Source organism: Balaenoptera ricei, chromosome 6 (assembly GCF_028023285.1).
Source record: "Balaenoptera ricei isolate mBalRic1 chromosome 6, mBalRic1.hap2, whole genome shotgun sequence".
NCBI lineage: Eukaryota > Metazoa > Chordata > Mammalia > Artiodactyla > Balaenopteridae > Balaenoptera > Balaenoptera ricei.
Genome location: NC_082644.1, coordinates 72,743,307 through 72,767,609, shown reverse-complemented (window position 1 = coordinate 72,767,609; position 24,303 = coordinate 72,743,307). Strand labels below are relative to the sequence as shown.

At 40.7% G+C, this 24,303-nt stretch overlaps 1 protein-coding gene and 1 pseudogene across 4 annotated transcripts in view; both read right to left on the bottom strand.

Annotated features, from left to right (window-relative positions):
- Nucleotides 1-24,303, bottom strand: part of TJP2 (tight junction protein 2) — a 132,809-nt gene that overhangs the window by 36,485 nt on the left and 72,021 nt on the right. For all 4 annotated transcript variants that reach the window (XM_059924861.1, XM_059924859.1, XM_059924858.1 and 1 more), the window contains 3 exons: nucleotides 7,417-7,470; nucleotides 4,559-4,683; nucleotides 3,290-3,392 (listed from right to left, as the gene is read on the bottom strand). In XM_059924861.1, coding sequence (XP_059780844.1) covers nucleotides 3,290-3,392; nucleotides 4,559-4,683; nucleotides 7,417-7,461 — 273 coding nt within the window. In that variant the 5' untranslated portion in view covers nucleotides 7,462-7,470. The remainder of the gene's footprint in view (nucleotides 1-3,289; nucleotides 3,393-4,558; nucleotides 4,684-7,416; nucleotides 7,471-24,303) is intronic.
- Nucleotides 889-2,714, bottom strand: LOC132367584 (UDP-N-acetylglucosamine transporter-like; annotated as a pseudogene).

Here is a 24,303-nt window from a genome sequence, read left to right as displayed (position 1 = left end):
GTATATTAAATGATATTGTAGAGTTATTATTACTTTTTTTTATTTTAAAGTAATAACAAGGATTTATCTGATTTACAGAAAAGAAATACAATTAAGAGATTAAGGACAAAACTCCATTAGTGTAAAAGTCACTGGCTACTATCTAGCACAGGAAGAACTGGATTGCTTCCAGCAGTTTTGAAGCACTAAAAGATCTTAAAATGTAGATGGAGAAATAGATGTGTTTATTTCTTTACATTAAATTTAAATATGAATTTTTTTCTGACAAATCAGACCCAGAGTGTTACTTTATCAATTTTTATGCATTTGAACATTTGCAACATATAGCAATCCTCTGTTTAGTAATCTTCAGGATAACTATAAAAATCTGAGATACATGAAAATGTTTTTCAAATCATACTTCTATTTCTTCACAGCTTTATATGTGCAAAATTATAGGTAATTATAATTTTCAAACTTTGAATATCCATGTTATTCGATATATCTGTACAGAAAGAGTAAGATAAAAAACATTTAATAAGATTAAATATATCTAATTTGCAAAATTGATGTCTGACATTTGTTGTGTGCTCATGCAAAGACTGCATAGGTTATTTCTGCAGCAATCAAAAACATAAAATCTTTTTAAACTCAGATTTCAAGTTTCCTCTGATAATTATTCTAATCCCTGGAAATACTTTCAAATTTTGATTTCTAGATGCAATGGGCATTTTGTTACAGATACATATATTTTATCCTGAAACTTTTATATCTTCAAACCATTTGAACATTATAATCAGATTCAGCATGATGATTTTTTCTTAGACTCTGTAGAAGTCCTCTGTGCAGGATTAATGTCGAGATCCCCAGTGCACCAATGTGAAAAACCAGATAAAGATAGTATTACCACTATGCTTTAGTGGGATTTCCTGCATGTTTGGGATAACCATATAGGAAAGTAGCTCTTATTACAAGGATGGCTCCAAGGGAAAAGACGCTGGTTGGTACGAAATCTTGTAGTCAAAAATAAGATATCAGTGTTGATAATATTATGCACAAAGAGGTTGTAAATCCTTTTAAAATGTTATCCGCGCACTTAATAACAGCAGCTATTACAAGGCCTCCCAGTGCCTGAAGAACAACAACTATCCAGGTCAGCCGGTTATACCCCTGAAAAAATCCATTCTTTGATTCCAGTTCTCCATCATAAACATATACACCCATTAATCCAAATACACTCCCAAAGAAACCAAGTTGAATGTTTCTTAACCACACTGATTGTTTGGTTTCTTTTAAGATTTTCTCAAAGTAAAACCGAGCAAAGCCACTTGAAAAACATGCTGTGCGAACTGCCATGAGGCCTACGAATTGTGAGCCAGGTGAAAGTTCCTTAGAATTAAGCACTTGTGGGGCTTCGATGGCAGCTCAGTGGTTAAAAATCCACCTGCCAATGCAGGGGATGCGGGTTCGAGCCCTGGTCCAGGAAGATCCCACATGCCACGGGGCAACTAAGCCTCTGAGCCACAACTACTGAGCCTGCGCTCTAGAGCCCGCGAGCCACAACTACTGAGCCCGTGAGCCACAACTACCGAAGCCCGTGTGCCTAGAGCCCGTGCTCCACAACAAGAGAAGCCACCGAGATAAGAAGTCTGCACGCCGCAACAAAGAGAAGCCCCCGCTCGCCGCAACCAGAGAAAGCCCGCGTGCAGCAATGAAGACCCGACGCAGCCAAAAATAAATAAATAAATTTATAAAAAATTTAAAAAAAAAAGAATTAAGCGCTTGAGAATCTGAGGGCCACTGTACAAAAGCAACTCCTGTCATCAAAATTACTAGGGAGAGCCACTGGTACACACCTAATTTTTTTTACTAAGCATCGACACAGAAAATAATGCAGTCGTAAGAATTTTCAACTGATATGTGACCTGATAAGTAGCTGCATCTAGATTTGACAGTGCCACATAGAGTAAATTATTCTGAAGAGTATATATCCCTGATGGAATAGCAAGTTTAAGCGCTTCCATAGGTTTGTTAAGAATTTCACCATGTAGTATTCAATTCAGTGCTCTTAGACTACATTTGCTGTCTTTGTAGACTAATAAAATGCAGGCCATTGTCTTCAAAAGTTCAGCAACAGCCACAGCTGTAGATGATAGATAATGAGGCCCCTCCTCTTTTAAAAAGTCCCAGAATAACACATTGTTCGAACCAAACTGGTAGTCTGAAAGACCAAAATTCCCAAGGAAAGGTGTTTTAGGTTGGCTGACAATGTCTTATCTTCATTTGCCTGCTAGTGTTGGAGGGTCTCCTGCAGAGGTGGCGGGCAGCTGAGGCCCACCATGGGGACAAGGACACTGGCAGCTGCAGTTCTGGGACGTACTCACTGGTGTGAGCCCTCCCAGAGACCGCCATTAGCCCTGCCATACAGCCTGTAGCTACTTCTCTTAAATAGGATAATAGTAGTATAATTATGTAGACGAATGTCCTTATTTAGGAGACTTGAGAAGTAAGAAGGATTAAACTGTCATGTCTGCAACTTCCCCTCAAACGGTTCACTAAAAATATGTATGTCTTTATATACATACATAGAGAAAAATCAAGTGAATATGGCAGAATATTAACATTGTAGAAGATATATGTGTTGATTATACTAATCTTTGAACTTTTCTTTTTTGTTTGAAAATTTTCATAATATAAAGTTGAAAAAAAAGTCAAATACCACACACCTGATGCATCTCCCCCAGCACTGCCCCTAACACACTGTGTTCCAATTCTCGCTTAGTGTGTCCACTTGCCCCACTGGAGTGAACACTCCTTGCATCTCAGACCTGCTTCAGGGCCAACTTGATTTTCAACCATGTTTGCTGAATGACTGAGTGAGCTAATAAATGAGTGAATGGTACAGATTGCCAGTATCTCCTAAGAAACAGAAGTTTATGAAGATAGAACAGATCCTGTGAGGGCCTTTACAAATGAGTTTCTGAGCTCATAATTTAGTCTCTAAATTAATGTTGTTTTACCATTGTTCTCAATCTAGTTAATTCTCTTAGGGAATAATTGTTTAACCTGGCTCAAGGCAAATTCACTCAGACAAGAGAAGAACTGGTCTTAAGTTACAAGTAGGATGAAGAGAAGGCAGGGAGGGATCACTCACATACATCTTTACATCACCCTTAACATCACCCTCCCAAAGCACTGAGGATATGGAAATAGTGGTCCCTAGATAGGGCTGAAGAGCAAGTAGTAATTTTCTTCTGGGCATAAAGACAAAGTCCTACCGAGGTGAGCTGAAAACAAACCCAGAACGTACAATGGCAGCGATCTTCCCACTTTTCCTCAGCTGCTGAACAGCAAATGAATGGAGCACGTCTTCCATGGGGGTGCCGTTAACCATGACCACCCTGTCATTTTCTCTGCAAATAAAACAGAAAAACGGAATGTGAAAAACTCCCATCTTGTCCCTCTGAATCATTTATTTAGGAACAAATAAAAGTGGCAGATTGACCCAAAATGCTTCTCAAAGGGCTCAGTGTCTAATGACTCCTGAGGCTTAATCCATCAACTTGGTCTGAGCTCTTCTGAGGAAGGAACCCAGGAGCCACTCAGCCCACTTTGGACAGTGTCTCCTGGAAACCACCTGGGGAGAAGGACCCAAACCCACAGGGTCCCTCCAGGAGGCACTGGATGGCAGCGAGGTTGGAGCACAAATGGAACTTGTGTGTCAGGGCCTCCTTACCCATGGTACACGGTGCGCTTCAGCAAGTCTACAGCTCTCCCCAAAGGAGGCTGATATTCACTTATGTTTTAGAGGGGATGAAATCAAGAGCTCGCCTCAGATTCTTAAAGAAATTTTGAGGTCACAGAACCCTAACTCTTACTTTGTCTCATCCAAAAAAATCATGTAAAAATTCTACCATGCTCTCTGTATGAAAGAATACTAACTTGGAGAGGACCATTGAGATGAAATGCCAAGAGAAGCTAAATTTTGGAGCCATGTGGCCAAGGCAGCCGTGTAATTAACTTTAGATTCTGCCCTGAGAAATTATCTTAAGGGGACTCAGACATGCATCTTTTCCAGTGGCATTTTCTCTTCGGACCAGAAGCCTGGCAGTTGGAAAACTTGGGTTTCCACATTTGGTAAATTTTCCCAATTTCTACATCCCTCTTACAAATTAGATAATCATTAAGCAGATTAGCCTCATTCTTAATGAATAAAAATGAAAATAAATATAGACAGTGTGGGTAGGCATTAGGGGAAAAAAAGAGCATGCCAATTTTACACTCCATGTTCATAAATGATTCCTAAACCCAGGAATGATAGTTACGATACATAGTTATAACCATCTTCCTGTGGAAATTATTGCTTTCCTCTATTCAAAGTCTGGATGTTCCCAAAGGTTTGGGGATTGTTAAAACATGGTGTGTTATGGTCTCCATTACTGCCTGAAGACTTTTCAATATACATATATAAACGTTCCTTTTCTTTTTGAATTTTAAAAGTGCACACCGCTCAAAGGCCCCTGTCTAGGGCCAACCAGTGGGCTGGCAGGGGTTGGGGGCAGGGAGTTAGGACACTCACTGAAGCAGCCCATCGGCGGGCCCACCCGGGAGCACGTCAGAAATGACGATTGATGTCTCCCCATTTTCAAAGTGTGGGTTGTCTCTGCCTCCGGACACTGCAATTCCAAATCCTCTCTTGGAATCCTGTTCATTGGGGTTAAGAGAAAAATTAAAATAAAATCCTTCTATAAGTGGTTTTCAGGATTTATTACAAGCAGTCGATAAAATAAAGGTCAAACCAATAACCAGAGACAGCTCAGGAACAGAAGGCTTAGAGAAACAAGTGAGAAACAGAATACAGCATCATCATGGTTAGCTGACAGGTTTATAAAGGGAAATTCCTTATCTAAAAGAAACAGCCTTGTGAAAGCTGGACAAGATTGATAGCACAGACTGGAGTTATCAGTAGAAGCTGGCAGGGGATGGGAAATTACATCTTCTGTCCAAATAAGGATGTGTTATTGGATTCACCAATCACACCTGTTCTCATATCCAGGCCTGAGCCAGATGGGCTGGTCACAACTGAATCTATGCTAAAACCATATTTTTAAAGAATACCTTTAACTTCCAAGTTAGGGGAGCAAGTGGTTTCACCTTCATATAGGGTCAAAAAGAAGGAAATGGATTTTAAAGATAAAATCCGAAGACGAACTTAGTTTTGAGATCTCATGAGAGAGCAAAGCATTAAATTCTTTTCTACATGCATATAAGACGGAAATACAGATTAATTAGATTCAAGATTAATAGAGAAATGTATAACAGTGAACCCAAATAATACAGAATCCCAGTTCATTTTGGTGTTTAAAAAGCTAAGCTCCCGGATTTCATCCAGATCACAGGGGCATGTACGTGACTATCACACTAAATACGGGTTTCATTACGCAAAAATCTTCTCAGAGAATGAAAGAACCCTCACCTCAAGATAAGTTCCCACGTGGGGCCCACTGTGGCAATCGATAACAAACAGTTAGCAACACAGACAGGCTGGCTTGTTGTTCTTTAATCGCACGGCTTTGAATTTGGCAGCGCTATCCCCTGGTACCTGGTTTTACACAGAGAGAGCTCCATCCTCTATACCAGGCCAAAAATGTTTCTCACCTTTGCCAGTTCAGGGTCCAAACTCAAATGGTATGTGGTGGAAGGGCAGAGAGAAGAGTCAGAAGATGACAAGAGGTGAAAAATAAGACCTAAAGGGGGAAGCCTCTCAACTGAAGAAACCATGATTACTGCTCCAGAAGTTTCAGCACTTGAGCACCAATCTGTGTTTTTCTACCTGGATAGATTTAATACACATTTATTCAAGAACCAAATTTGCACTGAAGTCAAGGGTTGAAGTTCATGGTTGTGACGGTCAAAGGAAAACTCTCCCTTTGAGGAACTTACAATCCATCTAAGAGGTGACAGAGACTGGAGAGACTCAGAGTGGAGAAAGAGCCATGCAGGGCCCAGGAAAAGCTAGATGCTGACCAAGGCAGTTTGATGGAATAAGCCTTTGGGATCATGAGTGCATGTCTAGCTCGAGCCGCACGCAAGTCACTTACAAACGCTTGGTGGCTGCGCTTGTTTTGAGCGGGGCTAGCACCTATCATGCCCACCTCAAACTCTGCTGTCAGAATAAAAAGGAACAGAGCTAACATTTATTAAGCAGTGATTATGTGCTGGACTCCAAGTACTAGAAGCTCTTTGTATTACCTAATTTAATCAAGAGGGGCAATACCTGTGAAATACCTTTAAAAATTAAGTAAAATACACTTACATGTGATCTTCTACTTTCAACCCCACTGTGGGGAGGGGGCTGTTGTTTAAAATCTGATTAATTCAGCACCTATTAATATAATCAGGAGTGGGACAAAGACTACAACCCATGTCTCCTGAGTGCTAAACTAACGTTTTAAAATTTAGTTTGGGGAACTCCCCGGCGGTCCAGTGGTTAGGACTCCGAGCTTCCACTGCAGGGGCACGGGTTCATTCCCTGGTCAGGGAACTAAGACCCCTCATGCATGTGGCGCAGCCAAAAAACTTTTTTTTTTTTAATTAAAAAATCTTTTTTTTAGTTTGGACTTAAAACTCACTGAGGGAATAAGTTATAAATGCTATAATTAAAATTACAAAAGTTGTAGAAGCTACCTCAACGTCCTTAAACAGAACAGATTATTTCCATTCCTCCCTTCCTTTCCTCTCTGTTTTCATAAACTATTCTATCTGGAGACAGGTGAATACATTAATTAACCTCCATAATTTTCTATATTATACAGACCTTAGCCAAAAAAATAACATGCAAATCCTTGTTAATGTAATAACTGTGTTTGCATAAAAATAAATAAGATCCATGATCTGTTGTGGTATACATACACAATGGAATATTACTCAGCCATAAAAAAGAATGAAATAATGCCATTTGCAGCTACATGGATGGACCTGGAGATTATCACACTAAATGAAGTAAGTCAGACAGAGAAAGACAAATATCATACGATACCACTTATATGTGGAATCTAAAAATGATACAAATGCACTTATTTACAAACTTGAAACAGACACACAGACATAGAAAATAAACTTATGGTTACCAAAGGGGAAAGGGGAGGGAGGGATAAATTAGGAATTTGGGATTAACAGATACACACAACTGTATATAAAACAGATAAAGGTCCTACTGAACAGCACAGGGAACTGTATTCAATATCTTGTAGTAACCTATAATGGAAAGGAATCTGAAAAAGTGTTTGCGTGTGTGTGTGTATGTCTTTAATGAATCGCTTTGCTGTATACCTGAAACATTGTAAATCAACTATACTTCAATTAAAAAAAAAAAAAGATCCATGATCTGTAAACTGAAGAACAGACTGTAGCAGATATGACATGTGTAGTACTCACCTTCTGTAGGGTCACAGTGTACTGTTCCCATATCAACTCCTCCATGCCTGGGGCCTGTTTTAGAACAATCAAAACCAATTTGATTAAAAACACAAACATTTCAATGTTAGAAATAAAGCTATAATTCAAAATGTCTCCATAGAAAGGCCAGCTCACACATTCTATACACCAAAGAGTGGATATTTTTTAGGAACATTATACTACCTATTATATTTTCAAATATACTCTCCTTGAATGAAATGGCAAACTTAACAATACTAGAAAATTAGTGAAATACATAGGGAGAGATGTACCCTAAAAAGAATGAAATATTAGGGACTTCTCTGGCAGTCCAGTGGTTAAGACTCTGTGCATCCAATGCAGGGGCTGTGGGTTCGATCCCTCCTCAGGGAACTAAGATCCCACATGCCGTGCGGCATGGCCAAAAAGAAAAAAAAAAAAGAACGAATGGATTAAGTGTTAAGCTTTTTTATTATCACCACTCCAAAACACTGTCATGATAAAAGCCCTTATCTATAGTTGCAAACAGATATATTTTCATTCTTTAAAAAAAAAAAAAATCCCCCTTCCTCAGGTCAAAGGTGACCTCCTAGGCAAGTTTCATGCATTTTTGTGTGTGTGGGGAGGGGCGGGGGGAGGCTCACGCTGTGCAGCTTGCGGGATCTTAGTTCCCTGACCAGGGATTGAACCCGGGGCCATGCCAGTGAAAGTGCTGAGTCCTAACCACTGCACCACCAGGGAACTCAAGTTTTATGGATTTTTATGTCTAAAGGAGTCCTTGGCCTTATCACAGAAACTGCCAATTTGTGTAATCTGTGGGACCCCTTGGCCTTTTCTCCACCAGTATTGCGGGTGTGAAAGATGATGATGCCAGCATAAAAGACCACTGGGCTTCAGTTTCTGACAATATTCTAAAATAGATGTCTAGACAAACCTGAAAACAGTGGATATCATTCAATAATAATAATAATAATCCATTAAATGCAGGCTGCCTTTGAGGGGAAATCCTTAAAGGCAAGAAATGCCAAGAAAGCTCAAAGCCAGAGAAATAAGGCAGCACTGAGGCAGGCATTTCAACAGGAGGCCAGGAAAAGAGAGAAACTGTAGGAGCCAAACAGGGTGGAGATCAGATCAGAGTGAATGTATTAGGGGCAAAAACACTACCAGGCAATGGAGACAGCAGGGACAGTCGCCTACCTCATTCTTGGCTCTGGGTAGAGTGGAAATAACTAAAAATATCTCCATGGAGAATTCCTGTATCAATAGACCTGTACTCATTCAGGTTTGAGACTGAAATTCATATTACAGATGTGACCACACCCTCCCCCCCCCCAAAACCCTCACACTCAAAGTGGTTCTGCATTGGTAGCACCACCCAGGTACGTGGAGGAGAATGAAATTCTCCCCCAGAAACACACTAAAACACAGGCTTCAGAGAATCCCTCAGATAAGCATTTGAGGAACATGAGTTCACAATTTAAACACACACACAAAGCAAGTGAGAGTTAAAAGAAACAAAAAACTGCAGAATCAAAGACTATAAATATTGGAAATATAACCACAGACCAAAACAAGGATGTATAATGTTTCATGGAAATATAACCATAGACCAAAAAAAGGATGTGTAATGTTTCATATGTTTGCTTATTATAAGAAGTTAAAAGGGGAAATTAAAAGTATAATCAAAGTACAAGAGAACATCAAAAACAACCAAGCCGGACTTCCCTGGTGGTGCAGTGGTTAAGAATCCACCTGCCAATGCAGGGGACACGGGTTGCAGCCCTTGTATGGGAAGATCCCACATGCCACAGAGCAACTAAGCCCGTGTGTCACAACTACTGAAGCCCACGCGCCTAGAGCCCATGCTCCACAACAAGAGAAGCCACCACAATGAGAAGCCCGTGCACCGCAACGAAGGGTAGCCCCTACTCGCTGCAACTAGAGAAAGTCTGCGTGCAGCAATGAAGACCCAACACAGCCATAAATAAATAAATAAATAAATAAATAAATAAATAAAATTATTTTTTAAAAAAATGACCAAAGAAAAAATTTTAGAAATAAAAAAATATGATAATAAAATTAACACATTTTTGACGGGAGACATATTATGGCCACAGGCGTTAGTTTCTGCAAAAATCCCCCAGTCAATAATGTATTAAATTAAAAAAATGGATTAAACCACATACAACACATGGTTGAAGGCAATAATGAATTAGAAGAAAGATGTGAAGAAATTACCCAGAATACAGCACAAAGCATTAAAAAAAGTGGGACACATGAAAGAAATTAAGAGTGAGAAAGTCTTACAATGTGTCTAAGATTTCCTGAAGGAGATGATAAGAGAGTGTGGGAGAGATGCAGTACTCAAGGTCACAACAGCTCTTCAGGACTTGATGATTTTTCAGGTTCAAGAAGCCTTACACATCACAAGCAGAGTAAATTCAAAAAGAAAGAAAAACACTTTGAAATTCATGGTAATCTTACTGTAGAAAAAGATACAGAGATGAGAGCATATAGGTAGAAGAGGTTACAAAAGAGCAAAGAGAATAACAGCCGACTTTGAAACAGCAATAATGAAAGGCTGAACTCGGTAGAACAGTATCTTTAAAACAGTATCTGTTCATTTAGGGGGCAGAAAGATATTTTTTTAAAAAACAAAAATTGGGAAAGGTTATTACAAGCAATAAAAGAACTTCCAAAGGATAAATTTAAGAAAGGAATAATCCCAGAAGGAAGACCTAAGACGCAAGAAGGAATGTAAGCCTGGACATATATTGGCTGTATGCAACTAATTAATATAATAATGTATGATTTGTGAGAGTTAAATAAGACAGAAGTAGAACACTGGGCAACATAGCATGTAAATCCAGAAGACTTCAACATGATTTAATTATTCTAAATACTTTATTCAAGAGTAGAGTTAAACTGTAGATTAATTTTGAATTTCACTGAGTAAAATCCACATGTTAAATTTTCTGGCGTATATAATTTCCAAGATAGCAGAGAGGAAAATAAAATGAAAACAAAGCAAAACAAAAGTCAATCCAAAAGAAGGCAGAAGAGACAAAATGGGAAATTTAGAAAAAGCAGGGCAAATACAAAACAAACTGTGACTGCAGAAATGAATATAGAAGAGTAATCACAATAAATATAAAGACAGATGGTCAAGACGGATTAAAAACAAGTAGATCCAGTTACATGTTTTTTTAATAGAGAATATCTAAAACATAAGGACACAAAGGAAAGGAATCTAATTATATGAATAAAAAGCCTTGCTGTACTTATTACATACAAATAATTTAAGAAAAACTATCTAAATTCCTTTACATTAAAATTTTTTAAAAATCAACTTTGCCATTCCTGCACTGCTACTAATGACAAAGAAAAGAATCAAAACATGTCCAGATAATGTGCTCCTGTTTTACCCAGTTAACAAACTCTTAGGCTTGGGGGGGAAAGACGTTTAGCACAAAAGGCAATTCTAACAACTGATATATTGGAGCAGATAATTTATCCTTTGATAGAACAGGATTAGGAAAAGGCAATTTTGTTTGTATGTAGAGAAGAAAGATGAGCCAGCCACTCTTGAGTAGCTATAACTGATTACTCAAATTGAGAGGAATTTATAGTCTTTTAGTTCCCTCCTCCCTCTATGTACTCACTTTAGGGACATTTCCCTGGTTAATACCATCTGGCTCCAAGAACTCTGAGAGATTTAAAAATAGAATTCAAATCACCGCTAGGGTTAAAAAGAATTTTAAAAATGGTACCTGGAAAAGGTGAGAACTAGGATCTGTGCTACTAGCACGCATGGGACTGGGTGCTATGGTGGGGGGATGGTGGGAGCATCAGCATCCAAAAAGAGGTGATGTTTAGGTTAAATGAAGGCACATCAACACAATGAAATATGTAAACATTCAAAAAGGGTCATTGTCTAAATTATGTAAATCTCCCCAATTATTTAAGTTTGTTCACCATGACCACTGTTTTTCAATTAAAAAAAAAAAAAAAAGAAAGTGGATTTTCAGGTGAGCTTTTTATATCTCACTCCCTCACATTTGTCCCATATCTCCTAGAACAGTGTTTGGCACACAGAGTAGGCACTCAAAAAGGTTTTCTTTTCAATAAACTAACAGATGGATACACTATTCATTCATCACCCAATCAGTATGATGAAGGCACTGATTGCTACTACTTACAAGTTTTCTTAAAGGAGATTTCTATTACATTCAGTGGCCCTCCGCTTCTTTCATAGCACACCTGAGATGGTTAGCTGGAAACTCAGGTGCCTGTGGTCTGGTGTCCAGAGACGAATAGTTTATAGCCATTCCTCTCTGGAATTTTGTGGTCTATGTCTATAACAGCATTTTCCAATTTGTGCCAGTATAACACAACTTTTCGATGATTTTAATAAAGTTTTCTTTTTTTTTTTTTTTAAAAAAAGAGGGACTTCCCTGGTAGCGCAGTGGTTTAGAATCCGCCTGCCAATGCAGGTGACATGGATTCAATCCCTGGTCGGTGAAGATCCCACGTGCTATGGAGCAACTAAGCCCGTGCGCCATAACTACTGAGCCTGCACTCTAGAGCCCAAGAGCCACAACTACTGAGCCCGCGCGCCTAGAACCCGTGCTCCGCAACAAGAGAAGCCACCACAATGAGACGCCCGCGCACTGCAACAAAGAGTGGCCCCCGCTCACCACAACTAGAGAAAGCCCGCACACAGCAATGAAGACCCAACGCAGCCAAAAATAAAAACATAGATAGGGCTTCCCTGGTGGCGCAGTGGTTGGGAGTCCACCTGCCAATGCAGAGGTCGCGGGTTCGGGCCCTGGTTGGGGAGGATCCCGCGTGCCGCGGAGCAGCTGGGCCCAGGTGCCACGGCTGCTGAGGCCCACACGCCTGGAGCCCGTGCTCCGCCGCAAGAGAGGCCGCCGCAATGAGAAGCCCACGCACTGCAACGGGGAGTGGCCCCCGCTCTCCACAACTAGAGAAGGACCACACGCAGCCGCGAGGACCCAACACAGCCAAAAATAAATAAATAGATTTATTTTTTAAAAAAATTGTGACTTAAAAAAATACATAAATAAATAAATTTAAAACAACAAAAAAAGAATATTTTCTTAAAGGGAAATAGTAAGCAGAAACCCAGCTGATCAGAACTGATCATCTCTTTCCATTTCCAGAGAACACCTCCTAACTTCTTGGCACCTTCGGTTTTCAAAGTGGCTTTTGTACAACCAATCCACTATCACCCGGAAGTGACCTTACTAGCATGTATGTTTTCCAAGTTTCTTCTCTGCTCTTTACCATACCTTAAAGCTGACAAATTTCAACAAAGTAAATTACTCTGTAAGTTGTGGTAAAATAAATACAGTTGCCAACTCCTCTTTGAATATAGCTATATACTCCCATATATTAAGAAAAACAGCACACAGTACCTCAGCCCAAAAATGTATTTAAAAGTCATCAGAAAAGAACCAGTACCATGACAATGACCCCTAGGACTGGGCAGTGCTATAGGGTGGAGGGGAGCACAATGTCCAAAAAGAGAGCGATGTTTAGGTTAAATGAATCAACACGATGAAATACATAGGCACTGAAATAATCATTTAACTTCTGTCCATTTTTAAAGTTTTGTCCTTATGATACCTGTGTTTTCAATTAGAAAGAGAGAATTTGTTTTATATTTTCAGGTCTGCCTGCTGTTGGTAGAAGCAGTGGGAATATAAATTGGTATAAACCTTCCAGGGGGCAAATTATTAATATGTCTCAAAATGTAAAATCTACATACCGTTTGATCAATCAATTCCACTTCTAGGAATTTATTCTACAGAAATATTTGCACAAGTGCACAAAGATATACATATAAATTTGTTTACAGCTGCTTATAATTTTTAATAATCAATGAAATGTCCAACAACAGATTGGTTACATATATACATATCTATACTTAAATGTCTATTGAGGGGAAAAATCAAGACACAAAACATCATTGTTTGTTTCTGTTTTTTATTTCCCTGATATATTTATTTTTATAAGCATACAGGGAAAAGACTGGAAGAGTAAATACCAAAAAATATTAAATTTCCCCAGGAGTTGTGGTATGGCAGAGAATATTTTTATGAGTACGTTGCTTTTAGAATATATGTCAAAAATAAAAACAGCAAACTCTCCATTAAAAGTTTTGGATTTAAAATTCTTTATCATTTAACAAAATAAGTGCATTACTAAAAAATTTTATTTTCAAAACGTTGTCCAAGCACCTGGCTTTTGAAATTCACTGTTCTTCCTTAATAAGATTATACTGTCTTTAAGCATTCCTGTGCTGCCTGCAGTAGTAATTTAAATTCGATTTGGCAGAGAAGGGATGAATCCCTTACCACTACCATGCCAACAGGACTGAATCAAATTTTTAATCAATCAGACCTTGCCAGGTGCCAAAGACTTCACCAACTTGTCATGAAACTGGTCAGATTATAAGTGACTTCTTCTTACCTAGGGTTAATGGGTTGTGACACAAACCACTGACTACTTAAATGTAATATTAAAAGAATATATTAAGTGATAAATTTTAAATCTTAATTTTAAAGGTGAGGAAATTAGAGTAAAATAAATTTTAATAGTGCCTTTGAGAATTAAAAGTACACCATGCTGTATTTAGCCCACAAAGCTGTGACTTTTTACAAAGTCTCAGAGAAAACCCTTTATTCATTCATTCATTCACTTATTCACTCACTCACTCACTCAAAAATATTTACTGAGCATCCATTATGTGCCAAGCATGTGGTTTGTGGCACCTGGACTACACTGGTGAAAAAAACAGCCAAAGCCCATGTAGAGCTTACCAACCACAGGTGTGCCCCAAAAAGCCAATCACTGAGAGTCTGCCTCAACTATATACGATCTTTCCAGAAACACAGACACCCCACACAATCACACATATTCCCCAGAAAATCAGCTCCGGGTACATGGCTGGGGACAGCCTACTGACGTGCAGCAACTCAGCTGAGAGCTGAGATCAGGCCTTTCGAACTGGGCCAACAGGCTTGGGCCCCACCCAACCTGTGCCGGGCTGGGCAGAGATCAGAGAATTGCTGTCAATATTTAGACTGCATGAATGCCGGCAGGGAGCTGTTTAGCCTTTGGAGAGCTTTACAAGCACACATATATCAGAGTAAAGGTACGCGTATTCACAACGCAGTGATTCCTCTCCTGCGCAGAGGCCCGAGAACAATGTGCCAGTATGTGCACACAGCTCCACATAGAGAGTATTCACAGCAGCAATGTTTCAACAGCCCAAACCTGGAGACAACCCAAACGATCTCTCAAGAGCAAAACTGACAAATAAATTGTGATATACTATTAAAATGCAATGTTATACTGCAATGAAAATAAACTAGAGCCACACATCCACAACACAGATGCATCTCAAACATAATATGGAGTGAGAAACATCCCAGAAGAATTTATAGAGCGTGCTATCAGTTTTATATAATTCAAAGAGCAAACACTGTTTCATAAAAATGTGAACATTCTTAAAATATTCTTGTACACTTAAGAATGACTAAAACGATACGTTATGTTATGTGTTTTCTACTACAATGGAAAAAAAATCAAACAAAACCAATCTTCTGTTTAGAGATGTTTGTGTGTATGTATGTGTACGTGACCTGGGATGAGGCAGAGGAGTGAGACGGGACCTTGGGTCCATTTTGGTGAGGGTCCATGGGTATGTGTGATGGGCTCATGGGTATATTTTATAATCATGCTTTATGATTTAGACACATATTTCTCTTATATGTACCAAACATTTTGTAAGTTAAAAAACAGAGGGGAAAGGGGGGCGGGTTCATGCGTGAACAAAGGGTACCCGATGATTCCTGGCCCAAGGACCTCATACCAAATATTTGTTAATGCAGTACAGACTTTGCAAAGCCAAAGAGAAGAAAGTGTGACCGTTTGGACTGGAGAAGGGCAGGGTGGGGATCGTGGCAGTAATTTGAGAGGTGCATGAAGGCAGGCGAGGTGGAGGAGCAGCTAGCTCTGAGGGAGAAGCAGGTTGCAGAAGATGCCAAGTCTCCTTTTCACCCCAAGAGTCAACATTCCAGCAGCAGGAGGACCTCCGCTTCCCCGCATCACTTTCACTTTTCCTGTAAGTAGTGAGAATAATCACCCCCACAAAATTGTAATGACTCATTCCTAGACAACACAGGAAGATAAAAGGGGGCCAATTTTTTTTTTTTTTACCATAAATAAAACACTGTGTTAGCAGTAAGGTATTTACATGAAGAATAAGAAAGGGACAAAGACAAACAGTTATTCGATCTTTTAAAAAAATATTCTCTAGTTGTTATAAAGTTTCTTTCCTTTGAAAAATCTTGGCCAAACAGGTAAATCCCATATTTTACATAAAGAATATGGAAACGTGTTAAAAACCAACCAGAAGGCAAACACCAAAAGTCTTCACTGCCCCAACAGGAAATCTTTAAGCTTTTTGTCTGCAAACTGTTGCTTCCCAGTGATGGAGGGTCAGAGCCAAAGCTAAAGATTAATCAATATCTGCCCATAAGGGACATGTTTGATAAAAATCCCACCCACCATAAAAATAAACACTTATACATGTTATAGTGCTACAGATGTTCAAACTATAAAAGGAAAAAAAAGAACAAGGGAAAAACTTTTTTTCTATCATTTAGAATCTGAGATATAAGAATATTTTAAAAAAGAATAAGAGTATACATTTCTGCAGGATAAGGAAGCAAAAAGTTTTTTCCCCAAACAAGAAATTACAATTACCCAAATACAAACAAACATCTAATAGGCAAACTATTAAGTTATTCCCAGGAAGCAGCATCGTGCTTGCAGATTCCCAACACATGGAAAACAGCAGCCTTTGATTCAGAAACCCCGTAAGAAGCTATCAGTTTTGCATACATCTGCTAAAAATAATACAAGTATTTTAAAACCCACCAATGACTACAATCTGAATCTCACAATTTGTTACTGAAAGCTGCCAGAAGCACAAATAAATCAGAGGAAAAAGGAACCACTGTGAGAAGGCTCCCCCCCACCAACTTCCCACAAAAGAAAGGTCAGGAAAGAAAAGGGGGAGAGCTTATAGAGGGACTCACATGGACTTTCAATCTCCCCAACTTTTTAACAGCCTGGATCCACATCCTCTGGAGGACCTTAGTGGTCTTCATGGCCTCTGGAGGTTAAGCAACCAAACCACTGCCTATATCCCAGGCTGCTCACCCATTGCCATCACTCCACGTGGTTACGTAAGGGCAGATACAATAGTGGCCCACATTCCCAGCAAATCCTGTTGTCATCTCTCAGTGACACATCCATACAGCAGGGATGCCAAACGCTTTGAAAAGCATCACTTGTGAGGAGAAAAGAAAGCAGTCTGGATTTGCAACGCTCTTTTGGCTTTCTTTTCCTCCCTCTCTCCTGTGCCAGGGAACCAGAGAACTGGAGTAAATATTCCTTTTAGACATGTAAAATGATTCAATATGCAAGTAGAAATTATTAAGTAAGTAGGGCATTCTAGAGACACGTAGAGAAGTTTTATTTACATAGATGCTCACACACACACACACACACACACACAAGAAAAGCATAAGCTGGCTGAACAGCTACTGGTAATGTTTCAGAAGAATGGAATTGCTACTGTTACCTAGAAAATTAAAAGGCATGAAGATAAGAAGCTGCTCATCCTTGGAGATGCGTAAATCTGTACTCGGGCTGTTGGTGCAGCTCAGAGCCACCGCAGGGACAGAATGCTCACTCAGCAGCTCACTCCTCCTCTCTCTCCCCTTTCTGTAAATTTTGAAGATAAAAGAATAACAAAGAGCCCTGCTATCCATTTCTCTCTTTGTCTTTACCACTTGGCGGGAGGTGGGGTGGGGTGGAAAAGCACATTTTGGGTTTCTGAACAGCTAAGAAAGACTGTATGGGATACCGGGGGTTTGAAAGTTGGGCTTGGGATTTTGGAAGCATGGTCTCAGGGAGCTGGTGGTCCTTCTCACTACCACAGTGTATGTGACACCAATGGGCCAGAGCGAGTGAGAGTGAGCCCTTTGACTTATTTAAGGTTGAGATGTGAAATGAATGTGGACCATGAGATGCAGACCATATAGGAAGCAACTTGAAGCAGAGGCAAGGATGTGAGTTTTAAAGGCAGACGATCTGGGGGCAATCTCTGTTCCGTCACTTAGCTGTGGGCCTGGGATAATCTGTCTCCTTTACAAAATGGGGATAACACACCTACATCTTGGAGGGCCAATATCAGCCTGGAATGAGGCAACCTTTCCCTACAAAGTGCACTGCTGAACGGGCACTTGAAAATGTTCACGTCCTTCCCTTGGACTCTACAAGAGTAAGTCCTTCAGAAGTGTTGGGACAGCAAAATGGGATAGGAAATGAATGAAAGTTTGTTTCAAATCTTACACTGAGGAGGGCAGGGAGGACAAAGGAGCCCTACTGAAGCAGGACCCTTAGAAGCTGAGGGGATGCCCAGGACTTGACCTCGGCTGTGCGGACGTGAGCAGGAGCCCTGGACCAGCCAGGACCAGCCCAGGGCCCCAGGCGCAGAGGGGCAAGGACGGAGGGCACAAAGCAGCTCACTCCTTTACTGTGACTGTCCTTAGGTAAACACTCCTGCTTCCCTGATGAGGAAATACACACTTCTTTCCCTTAAATTTATGCATATTGCCCAGAAGTCATAGGCATCCTACAAGTTAAGAATTCCAGATTCTTCTTCAATGATTTCCAAAAGTCACAGTTTCTGCCATCACTCACTCTTCTTAAAAAAATTGTGCTAAAAAAACTGCGTAACATAAAATGTATCAACTTAACCATTTCTAAGTGTTCAGTTCAGTAGTGTTAGGTCCGTTCACGTTGTTGTGGATCTCCAGAACTTTTTTGTTGTCAATCTCCAGAACTTTTTCATCTGGCAAAACTGAAACTCTATACCCATTGAACAACTCATTCCTTCTCCTCTCAGCCCCTGGCAACCACTATCCTACTTTCTGTTCCCATGAATTTACTCTGAATATCTCATGTAAGTGGAATCATACAGTATTTGACTTTTTTGGTCTGGTTTATTTCATTTAGCATAATGTCCTCAAGGTTCATCCTTGTAACATGTGTCAGACCTTCCTTTTTAAGGCTGAATAATATGCCACTGTATACATATGCCATATTTGACTTATTCATCCACCAATGGACACTTGGGTTACTCTCACCTCTTGGCTATTGTGAATAATGCTGCTATGCACAGAGGTGTGCACATATACTAATTCTTCACTCATTCATTCAACAAATGTTTACCAAGTACAATATGCCAGACCTTGAGGATCAAATGAAGATCAAATCATACACGGCACTGCCTTCAGGAAGTCTGACAGGAGCTAGCACCTGACCTACTTGGCTGAGTGGGGAGTGGGAGGTGTTTCCCATGAGCAAGGGACATTGAGATGATGTCTGTAGAATGAATACAATTGGGGGTGGGGTGGGGTTATGCAGGACCCAGAGAACAGCACAGGGCAAAGACCCTGAAAAAGAAAGGCAGGGGGCTTCCCTGGTGGCGCAGTGGTTGAGAATCCGCCTGCCGATGCAGGGGACACGGGTTTGAGCCCTGGTCTGGGAAGATCCCACATGCCGCGGAGCAACTAGGCCCATGAGCCACAACTACTGAGCCTGCGCGTCTGGAGCCTGTGCTCCGCAACAAGAGAGGCCACGATAGTGAGAGGCCCGCGCACCGCGATGAAGAGTGGCCCCCGCTTGCCGCAACTGGAGAAAGCCCTCGCACAGAAACGAAGACCCAACACAGCCAAAAATAAATTAATAAATAAATAATAATTAAAAAAAAAAAAAAAGAAAAGGCAGGAGGAGCCGCTAGCGAAAAGGCCATCGGAACCACTGCAGTCTGTTCTGATGAGCAGCTAGTCTACCAGTGGCATCAAAAGGACACTTTGTGGTGGACAGCTGCCTCCATGAGAAGATCTCAATAGTTTAGGGATTTACCTTTTCCAAGATCCCTAACTTCCATAGTCACATATTCGAGAAACATCTACCGAGCAACTAGACACCTGCCCTGTGGATAAAAGAAAAATTACCCTACATCATTACCGTCAGGCAGCCATAGTCCAGTGGGGAATTGGGACACGTAAACAGTAATCACAAGTCAATGCAACTACAACAGCAGACGAATATACAAGGCTCATTCATTCAACGAATATTCCCCAAGAACGCAGGACGTGTCAGACACTGCTGTAGATGCTGGGGGGAATACAAGCCAGAGTCCTCCCCTCACAGGGAGGATTTTAACGGAGATAACAGACAAGTGAACATATATTATAATCTCCAGTAGCAGTAAGTGCCATGGGATGTGACACTGGAAAGAATGAATCATAAGAAAACCTGGACCTCTCTCCAAGGAGAGGGAACAGCAGATGCAAAGGCCATGAGGTGAGAAACAAGCTTATAATCATGAAAGAAAAAAGGCTACATGGGGCTGGAGCAAGGCGACCCCTGAAGTAATGGCAGATATATACAATGTGAAGTTGATGGCATGAATGTGTGTTATTAACCGGGATGGGAGGTCTGGGGTGGATGGAAGTGTGCCCCAGTGGCAGGAGGGGCCCTCCTGCGTTCTACGCGAGCTCAGTGCTGAAAGATGACTAACTTGTCGGGTGGGTGGATGACCTGGGGAGGGAACCGCAGGCAGAGCAGGAGGGATAACCTGTAAGGTGTGTGCAAGACACTGCAAGCACTCGGTGTGCCTGGGAAGTAAGCTGTTTAATAACACACATGGGATGCTACGTTCTCAGCACGGACAGATGTGTTAAATAACTTAATTACAGCTTGGGAGTCTTAAAACACACAGCCACCCTGGAAACAGGAGACCAGACGGCTATGGGAACCGGAACGGAAGGAAGCCATTAACACTCAGCAGGCACCTCGCCCATGGCTCTCTGTACAGTTTTTCACTGACGTCCACAACCCTGTGAGTTAGCTACGACTGTCTCCATCCTACGAACAGGAAAGCTGAAGCCGTAATTCACACAGTTAACGCTGTCAGATACGGGTGTGAGGCTGGAGCCCCACCCCAGATTTGATTCCTTTTCTATGTGTAGAATGTGATGTGTACTTTGCACACACTAAGCCCTTAATAAATGGTATGTGGACACCTCGAAGGAAGGAAATAAAAGGAGAGAGGAAGAAAGCAAATAAGACAGAAGGAGCACAAAGTGAAATCATCAAGGTTCCCAGGAGGCTCCATGCAGCAGATATGAAATCTTGGGAGACCACCCCCAGGATAAACTGGGCTAATGGTTTTCTGCACCAGGATTCCTATGGTGCTTTTATGCTGTGTCCAGTATGTCATTTTAGAAGGCATCTCAAGAGAGAGTATAAACAAACAGCCAGCCAGCCTCAGGATGGGTGGGCAAACCATAGCCCACCTACCTCTAGCTGATAACGGGGCTTTTGTGTTTCACCCTCCCCCCACCCTTCCCCCAGGAAATTGGTCTTATTTTAATGGCTGTGAATTATTTAGTCAAAATTCTCTTCACCAGACCCAGTTTTGAAACACCTGTCAAATAAGTAAACAGGAACCCCTTTTCCCTAGAAAAGGCAAAAAATGAGCTCCACTCTTGCTCTTCCTAAAACGAGTAGTTTTTAAAATTATAAACCAAGTCTTTGGCTTCAAGGCACCTGCCTGTGTCTCTTCAAAGCCAAACCCTTCCTGGTAGCAGTAAACTAGTAAGCAGTGAGTTAAACAACCCCTGATGTAATTCTTGGTTTACAAAAAAAAAAATCTTTCATAGTTTATTCCGTAAGTATTTCACGTTCAAATGCGATTACAATGTCACCACTAGCTTCTTACCCTCCCTTCACAACTCATGAAGGTGAGCGCTGACAGGGAACAACTAGTGTGCACGGTGTGCTCATAGCACACAACTCACAGTGGACAAAGCCTGAGTGTGACCAGGGTTAAAGAAAAAAGCTACACACAGAAGTTTAAAGAGGGATTCTTGATAGCTCAACACAGGATTCACAGGATTAGATTCTAGAGTTATTGCTGATGGGTACCAGAGTATCTACCTAAGGTAAAATTTCAGTGCACATTTAAGGAAATAATAGAGAACTGGGAGAGGATGACAGTATTCCTAGGGGTGCAATCTGCAGTTTTGAAAGCAGTTGTGCTGAAAGGCACAAAGCAATGAACCCAGACTCCCAGGAAGACACTTCCAGCCAAGACTCTGCCCCTCCCAACTGACCCATGACCTTGGGCACCCACTCAATTCCATTGCCACTTGGTGAAAACAAGTATATCATCATCTGTTTCACAGGGTGAAATGAAGCAAACTCCCACAAAAACACTGTAAAATCCAGGCCAGTAAACCTTCAATGGGGAGGTGGGGTTGTCATAAATACCCCTGGACAATGGCAGCCACACAACATGGTGGGAATAGCCCTGTAGGCCATTGCACATGCCTGGGTCCAAGTTCATCTCCCACACACTCTACAAGCTCTGTGACCTTGAGCAGTTTGCTTGTTGAGGCTCAGTTGCCTCATCTATAAAATGGGCTCAAAATCCCTACCCTATTATAATTGTTGTGAGGACTGAATGGAGTAATGCTTGTAAAGAGCCTTGCCCAGTGCTCATCACACAATTACCACTCTCCGTAAAGGTCCCCACCATTATTTCTGCAGCAGCAATGTAAGGTGACCACTCCCAAGGAAGAAACTGTTTTCTTTCTCCCAGAAGAAATCATACTCTCCCAGAGTATGATTAACTACAATAAGAACACATATGGAAGCCAAGGGAAATGAAAATATATGTCCACACAAACACCTGTACACAGATGTTCAGAGCAGCACTACTTATCATAGCAAAAAAGTGGAAACCACTCAAATGTCCATCAAATAATAAATGGGTAAACAAAATGTGGTATATGCATATAATCGACTATGATTCAGCCTAATAAGGAAAGAAATACCAATACATGCTCCAACAAGGATAAACCTTGAAAACATTATTAAAGAAGCCAGAAGCATAATATTTTGGGAAATCACAAAATATTGATTCCATTTATGTAAAATGTCCAGAAGAGGCAAATCCATAGAGACCAAACGTAGACTAGTGGTTGCCTAGGAATAGGGGAATATGGAGAGAAATGGGGGGTGACTTGCTAAATGGGTACAGGGTTTCCTTTTTGGGGTGATAAAGATGTTCTAAAATTGATACGGTGTTGGTTGCACAACTCTGTGAATATACTAAAAACCACTGAATTGTACACTTTTATTTTGTGAACTATATGTGAACTCTATCAATACAGCTTTTTTTTTTTTAATTTAAAGAATGCATCATGGATTCTGCAATCAGAAAGTGGGGATTCTTTTTTTTCTTTTTTGGCTGCGCCACATGGCTTATGGGATCTTAGTGGCTTACGAGATCTACCAGGGATTGAACCTGGGCCCTCAGCAGTGAGAGGGCAGAGGCCTAACCACTGGACTGCCAGGGAATTCCCAGAAAGTGGGGATTCTAATCCTTGCTCCACCACTTCCATTAGTTAACTTCTCCTTGCCTCAGTTTCCCCCATCTGTAAAGCAGGGGTAGTCACAAGACCCACTCCCCTAGAGTTATTGTGAGAATTTAATCAGGTAATTCATGTACAGAACTCAGGGCGGTGCTCCACACACAACCAATGCTCTGCCATTTTCAGCTATCATCATTGTCATAATTATTAGACTCATTTTACAGAAAAGGAGAATGAAGTCAGAGAAATAAAGTAACTTGTTTGAGATTATACAAGTTAAAGGTGGCAGAGGATAGATTCTAACCCTTGTCAGTGTGGCTACAAAGCCTGTATCCTTTCGACTGAAGTATGTTGCCTCTTTCACTATACAGCGATTGTGCCTTTCAGAACCTACCCATGAGTGATGACTGGTCCCTGGCCTTGAAACCAACCAACCAACCAAAAAAAAAAAAAAAAAGCCATGGTTGTTGGTGCTTGGGCACCAAACCTGCAACGGATCCAATCACTCTGACAACTCAGAACATCTTAAAAAGCATGATGGTCACTTTCAAGCAGCTGGCCTGGGTTCAGTCAACCCAGCTATGAACTCTTCCTCAGTGACTTGGTAAGAAGAGAGTGCAGGAAGGGAACAGGGTCGGACTTTATTTTATTTTATTTCTGGCTCTTTCAATAACCAGTTAGGTATAAGTTCCCTAACGGCTGTGCCCTTGTTTAAATGAGGGGGCATGACATACATCATTATTAACTGAACATTACAATGTGCCAAGACACTGTGCTAAATGCTTTATGGCTCTTGACCACTGATCCTTCCAAAAACTATAAAATTCCTCCCTTTTTACATATGAAAACATAAAGGCCTGATGATCCACAAAACAAGGAATTAAGAAGCTTCAATTAAAATTAAAAACTTCTCTGTGAAAGACAATGTCAAGAGAATGAGAAGACAAACCACTGACTGGGAGAAAATATTTGCAAAACACACATCTGATAAAGGACTGTTATCCAAAATATACAAAAGAACTCCTAAAACTCAACAGTAAGAAAACAAACTATTGGATTAAAAAATGGGCCAAAGACTTCAACAGATACCTCACCAAGAAGATATACACATGGCAAATAATCATATGAAAACATGCTCCACATCATAAGTCATCGGGGAAATGCAAATTTAAGTAACAATGAGATACCACTACATACATACTAGAATGATCCAAATCTGAACAATGACAACACCAAATGCTGGTGAGGATGTGGACCAACGGGACCTCTCGTTCACTGTTGGTGAGAATGCAAAATGGTGCAGCCACTTTGAAAGACAGTTTGGTAGGCTCTTAAA